General features: G+C 39.6%; 1 protein-coding gene across 1 annotated transcript in view; it reads right to left on the bottom strand.

Annotated features, from left to right (window-relative positions):
- Positions 1 to 374: 374 nt before the first annotated feature.
- The window catches only part of trabd2a (TraB domain containing 2A), a 58262-nt gene continuing 51528 nt past the window's right edge, over positions 375 to 7108 (bottom strand). The window contains exons 5-7 of the mRNA XM_006788763.3: positions 6084 to 6174; positions 4055 to 4327; positions 375 to 1745 (exon numbers count right to left, since the gene is read on the bottom strand). Of these exons, the coding sequence (XP_006788826.1) occupies positions 1538 to 1745; positions 4055 to 4327; positions 6084 to 6174 (572 nt within the window). The 3' untranslated portion in view covers positions 375 to 1537. The remainder of the gene's footprint in view (positions 1746 to 4054; positions 4328 to 6083; positions 6175 to 7108) is intronic.

Raw genomic sequence — 7108 nt, 5'->3', positions numbered from 1 at the left:
ATGGTCCTCTATACTCAGCGGAGTTTTCACTGTGCTGGTGCTGGGCAGGTCATACAGGAAGAGCTTATGTGAGCTTGATCACTGAAAACAGCTGCCTGTTGGAACTGAGGGTTGTACACATGATAATGGGACTGGAGCGTAAACCTGTTGACCGTTAAATAAAAAGATTTTTGAAGGAATCCGAAAGGTTTTAAGTGTTGGGAAGCTGTTCGTTTGTTTGTTGTGATGAGTAACACCTTTAAGGTACATAAAATAATTTGATCTATACTTAATATAACACTGCTTATTTTGCTGTAAAAATTTCTGTCCCCTGACTTTCCACGGATTTGCTTCACAGCAAAGAACGAGCACCGAAGACCAATTTTAAATCCAGATAAATATTTTATTGTTGCCATCTCGTGCCATAAATGAAATGTGAAGGTCGTAAAGCACTACGCAGTCTGCTCATGTAGTCAGTTTAATTATTATTGCCATGATATGCATTTGAAATTACACTGAAAGAACATTTGAAAAACAAGGCATTTTGGCATCATGGTGAGATGAAATATATAAAAACAAAAGCCACAGGGAATGTTTCACATGGCTAACAGCAAAACTACAGTTTTAAATAAATAAAAAATGAATGAATGCTATGTAAAACACACGCGCGCGCACGCCCAGACACATCCACATGAATTCTTTCAGCAAACATATACATCAAAGCAGTCGATAACACTAATAAAGTACAATACAATCACCTGTCCCTTTCAAAAATGTAATTTCAGTGAGACACATGACATGGGGCTATGGTGGTTAGTTCCTGATTTTGTTTCAAAAATATACTGCATATCTATTTATACTTTTCCATATAAACAACAATGCTTCTGATAATCTTCATTTTTTTAATAATTCTAAAATACTTCTATAATATTCAAAAGGCATATGTACAATTTTCTCCCCGCAGCAGGTTTTTATGTAATTAAATCAGATTCTTCTAAAATAGAAGAATAAATTAAAGTCTGAGCACTCGTGTTTGCAAGCCCAGTGGGTTTAAGAGCCGATAGATGTTGTTTGTCCCACACACGTACTCTTACACAGATACTCAAAGGACATGTGGTCCCAGTTGCTGTTGGAGAAAATATTTAAGCTGAAAAATTACTTAAGTGATTTCTCAAATTTTCAGAGCAACTAATAGCTGTCTACTATAACTGTGTAACCCAGCAAGGCACTGATGAGTTGTGTAATTAGTGATAACACTACCTCTATTTGAGCTTCTTGTTTTCCCTACTGCATACTCTGTGCTCACTCTGTGTAAATTACGTGAAACACAGACCTTTATGTTTCAAGTTATATGAACTCGCATGCACATTAAAGCCCAATCTGTAAAGAGATGAGCCCTACTGCCATGCCTTTTCAGTTCACTTCCAACATAGCAAACTTTCTGTGCCCAAACATCCATGGAGTGAACAGCTAGACCAGACTTTTTTTTTTTTAAGAGCAGTACATTTGAAACCGCGTACGTGTACCAGTTTTATTTAGAGTCCTTATAACCATTTTACTAGAGGGCCACAGTCCATATCTGTGAGATCACTATAGGTAGTGTGAGGAGGAAGCTCAGTAAAGACAACGAGAAGATCGAAGGCGCTGGTGCTGCTGAAGGAACACGATGATAGTTGTACTGGCTTTGGATTCTGTCAGGCGGCTGCACCGTGATGTAACCATTGATGATGCGAACCACTGGGGGAGGCGGGGACTGCACCACAGAGCTGTAGAGAGAAAAGAGGCAAAAACATGGATTTAATAATGAAGATTTATAATATTTCTCAATTAAATGATGGGTCCTAAATGATGAACACAAAACAGAATGATTTTAATTGGTATAATTAACGAGGATCCTACATTCATTCTTTATTTGCATTTCTTTCACTGGTTTGTGGGCAAAGGGAATGAGTATTAGTGTGGGTAATACCCCACCCCCACCCCCCACGCGCTCCCCAACTGAAAAAACAATTAGTTGCACAATGATGCTGCACATTGCACACTGACACAAATTAACACTCATTAATGCAAAATAATTACATTTCTGTCAACTACATCATGGTTTAGCCTTTTAAGGGTTAATTGAATGATGGCTTTCACAATGAACCCATCTTCACTGCTGCAACATTAACGTTTGCTTACATTCATTGATTTTTTTTCACTCTTTTTATTACAGGAAAAACAAAACAACATCAGATTTTAATTTCAGAGGCTTTAAAACTCTGTATGCTGCAATTAGTAAACTACACCATAATTTTTCTACAGGCACTGGCTCCCATTTTGCAATTTAGAGTCACTACAGACTGGGTAGGGTCTTATTAATTCCAGACTTTTACTTTTTTTTTAAACAAAAAGCATTTTGTTTTGTTTCTGCACTGTACAATTCTTTGGTACTGTAGGGGAAATTGTGGCAGGATCAGCAGGAAAACCAGCCTCTCCACATCCACACATTGTCAAAAATTGCCAGAGAAAATATGCAGACTTGAGAAAGTCAACAATGGAAACATTAATGATGATGAAAGCCACAAAGGAAAAGTTCTCTGACAGAATTTCTGGGTGCTCAAATCACTGATTGTCACATGACCAACTGCCAATAAACCTGAAAGCTATTATGCCCTTTGTCACTCTTCCTTCACTCCCCAAATTACACAGACTGAAGTGTCTGTGAGGCAATGACTGCTTTGAGGTGGTCAAAACCACACAAACATCATAGCATTTCCATTTTTATTAAAAAGAAACACTCCTAACATAATGCCACTTTGCCCCAAATTTACATTACTCTTCGTACTTATTTGCATTCAGCCAAATACTCAAGGGGCATAGTTTTAGAGAAATTAACTTTAGTTTGTGTGAAAATGCCTTAAGAGGTGTAAAGAAACCAGGTGTGACATATCACTGTGTGGCCACACAACAGAAAACTGTGAGACTGGAATTGCTTCTTTTTCTCGAATTGCCTTACTTTCTCTTACTCAGCCACCTTTTTAGACATTAAAATATACAGGAACGTGCATAACATTGTAACGTCCATGCACAAAGAGTCCGTTTCATTTCTGCTCAAAATACCGGATCTTGCGGATTTAGAGAAAACACTTCTGCAGAAATAATGTACACAAATGTTCACAAACCTCCTCTGTTCACATGGAGAAGTGACACTATTTATTTAGCCTTTTCTTTCCATCACTAATTTGGACTAGTGCATACTGCATATTGAAATAATAATTACGGGTAGCACAAGTTCAGTTTTACAAACTGCTGTCTGCAACAACTTCTTAAGTCCAGATCTACATCTGAATAATGCTAATGTTAGCTGTTCACCCATTCTCTGTTTCAATTAAGATAAAATTTCTCTCTGTTTTGTGTCAAGATCACATGTTGTCCTTTTGTCTTTTCTCTTGCAACCCAAATTTGGGCAAGGCCATGGAAAATTTAAATTCCCCAAAGGTGTGACTGAATAGATTAGGACTAAGTTTATGTGTTGAAGTTCATATTAGCGTTACTGCTTCCAACCCAATGACAAAACTGTGTTTTGCCATTGCAAAAAAAATGCAGGGATGTTTCCACATGGCAGACCACACCTTGTGCAAAAGATTCCTCTTTGTCTGAAAGGTGATCTTATCGTGTTGTCCTGTGAGTTCCTGCCTGGAGCTACTGTGAGACCAAATCCCGATACTTAGCAGGAATTCCCAGGTCGCTCTTTTCATAACCAAGACACCTACACTAGCTTGGAACTAGTCAGGACTCATATACCACTGCAGGGCACATATGTGTATGTGCTGAAGTTTATGCAAACTGCATGAAGTGCATGGTGATGTGATATGGTGGCAGTTTGAGCCTGCAGCACTGCACCAGGAAGTGTCAGTTTTATTCTATATACAAGTGTGAGTTACACATTTCCCCTGACATCCTCTGTGGCTTGTTTCTGAGCTCTTGCTATCATACTCTCATTTCACCTGTGGCCTTTCATCTCAAGTCATTGATAACCCATATATAGAGAAGAAAGACCTTCACCTCTTTACTCCTCTTTCTTTCATCTTACCTCTCCTCTATCCGAACCCAGAGGTCATTAAAATGCCTGTGCCGCTGTTTCTTCTGCTTATTCCTCCTCTTTTTCTTTAGCATTTTTCTCTCAGATTTCTCCAGGACCTCCAGGCTATCTGGTGGCAGAAGCATGTGGGGTAACAGATCCTCCTCCAGAGTATGCCCCTGACCCTCCTCTTTGTGAGGAAGCTCGTGCAAGAAAGGTTCCAGCTGAGGCGACTCATCGTAATGGTCCTCCAGCTCTGGTGAGACGGGTCCAGATGATGATCGCCTAGAGGATGCACATTACAGTAGGGTAAGATGCTTTAGAAAGAAAGAGAAAAGGGGTTCGTTGCATGTCACTTTTATAATAAAATCATCAACTTTAGTCTTTAATTATCTTTAATCCTGCCAACGATGGTGCCAAGCCTGTCTGCAAAAGAGGAAGAGTAGTTACCCTGCCTAGGTGATCAGAAGCAGAAAACTGGGGATACAAGGCAAGCAGCCATATGAAGATTATAAGATGATGTTTGCCTGTCCTAAGCAAAAGCAAAAACTTGAAATCTTTATGCTGAAAACACATTTTTGTGGCTGTTTGAATCAAATCACGTGGGACAAAAAGAGATCATTGTTGAAGAACTCATCAAGTGTGGTGAACTATATGAGCTCCAATTAACAATGACCATGGATACGAAGGTGATGCTGGACTATACTGGCAATGAAGCCAGTGTTGGTTTCACACTTCACACTGCAGCCTCTGCACATTTCACCCTGCATATGATTGCCTGGAGGGCTTTACCATAAATGGAACTTCCATAATGCACCAAAGAAGATGCAGATGAAACAAACTGAGCACATCTTACAGCCTCTGTGCCTTGTCCAAGGATATTGCCATGGACACCAAAGAATGTAAGGACAAGGTCTGTTTTGCTGTTACAGGCAAAATAAACATCACATTTTCCTGTGAGGTCACTGAAACATGACATTATAGTCTCATGGGAGAGTCTACAAGTGCAGAGAAAGTGCTGAGCAAAAGTAGCAAAGTGCTGAAAGCAGGTTAGAGTGTTTTTATGCAGGCCAGGAGTTTATTCCACCTGACAGTCCTGTTAAAGAGCCTGCCAATAAAACATTAACATGACAGTTTAAAGTGAATATTTGATCATAATAAGTAAATGGCAGTGAAACAAGCAGGAGAAATACACTTTCAAATCAAGAGCAGAGCGAAGTAGAGCAAAAATTATTATTAATTATTAATATTATATATTATTATAAACAGGTCTCCATTCTTTCTCCATTCAGGATGCAATGGAAGGACAAAAAACTAAATACAGTCTAATAGTTAACATAGCTTCTTTTAGTGGAAGAACAAATTGCAAGTTGGGAAGCATGACAGAAAAACCTAAACTCTTCTTTTTGATACTATTTGACACTAGTTTTCCTTTCAAGACACGTTAATCACCATGAATAAACCAATACTGGTAACAAAGAGAGTAAATACACTTAGACCTGAAAACTGTGATGTCAGATATATTAATGAGAAGTCGAATAATAAATTGTTATACATGGATATAATGAAGGCTGTCTGTTCTCTCAAGACAACATCAAGGTAGTCTATGAACAGGCAAGATGTGGGTTCATCGCAGGCTCATAATACCGTATCAAACACGGGGGCTGTGTGTGAGAAAGTAGAATTACCTATTCATTCACTCAGACACAGGAACAAGAACACAGATTTAAAGTGAGATTACCACCCTCAGTGTGCCAAGGTAGACTGCATTACATGCTTCACAGCAGGAGGTGAGAACCCTACTTAAGTTGGCCTTTTCAACACCACTTCATTGGTGGCCAGCGGGGAATTTGTGACACTTATCTTCCAGTACAATCTAAGCTGAAACAAGAGAAGACTTGCAAAAAGCACACAGGCGGGGAGACCGAAAACACCATATAGTATATGAGAAACTGCATCAAAAAGCCGTGGATGTCTTACGGTCCAGTCCCGTTAAACATATAGCAGCACTATGATGATGATTAGACTGAAGCAAACTCACCGGTTTATGGGCTGCCCAGCAGGTGTGTGCTCCACCTCATATCCCTGACGACGAAGCACGTCAATAACTGTGTTGTTACCCAGAAAGTGACCTGCAACCAACAAGTAGAAAATGATAAATTTGCTGTTCTGAAGGGAGATGATGAGCTATCTCAAACTAAAATAAGCAGAACATTGTCAGGACAGCACCAATGCCAGCGACAGCTCTGTTAGTTCTCTTTCTCGTTTAACTTAAGAGTAAAACAAAAAGCAAGCCTGACATCACCAATCAAAATATTACGCATACATTTATATATCTGCTTCTGTCATCATTACAAAACTTATGATTCCTACATAAGTAAGTTGAGTGTTGCTTTTCTCTGCATCTCCTATCCACTTGTCATTGCCTCTTCTTTTCCCATTCCTCTTCCACGTCCTTTACTTCGAGCTTTCTTCCTCCATTCTTAATTAATCTTCTACCCTCCATATTATATCTCTTTTCTTCCCTTTCCATTTTCTTCTCTCTGCTCTCCTTCTTTCTTATCTCCAACTTCCCCTCTTCTCCTTTTTTCCCCTTTCATTCTCGTTGTGACCCTCTCAGCTAGGTGAAGTAGGGGCATTGAGGCTTCAGGTTGCCATGTCAAGAGGTCTCCATTCTTCCTCTCACTCTGACAAAAGGGAGCGGGGGTCCATTGTTTGGGCCTGCTCAGCCGTGGCACCACAGAGCTGTGTAAACAATGAGCCCCAGCACTTTAATCTGGCCTAGAGCCATCGATAGAGAGAGAGGTTAGCTTAGATGCACTATGGGTGTCGTGATGCTGCCCAGAGACTTGGACTGAATGCTGGTTAAAACAATGTCACATTATGTCCCAGCCATAGAAAAAGGCCAGAGAAGGGACTTCTACAATGTTTGCATATGATCTGCTAGAGTAAAACACTTAAACGATTTGTGAGTGTGAATTTTGTGAGTTTAGTCTTAGAAAAAGTCATTTTGATCCCATGAGCCCTATTTTCTTCTAAAGCCTTTTCTTTTTCCTACGCTACAAG

The sequence above is a fragment of the Neolamprologus brichardi genome, chromosome 7 (genome assembly GCF_056152115.1).
Source record: "Neolamprologus brichardi isolate AB-2024 chromosome 7, ASM5615211v1, whole genome shotgun sequence".
NCBI classification, from domain to species: Eukaryota; Metazoa; Chordata; class Actinopteri; order Cichliformes; family Cichlidae; genus Neolamprologus; species Neolamprologus brichardi.
Note: the sequence above shows the minus strand (reverse complement) of the source record. Positions and strands in the feature narration are given on the sequence as shown.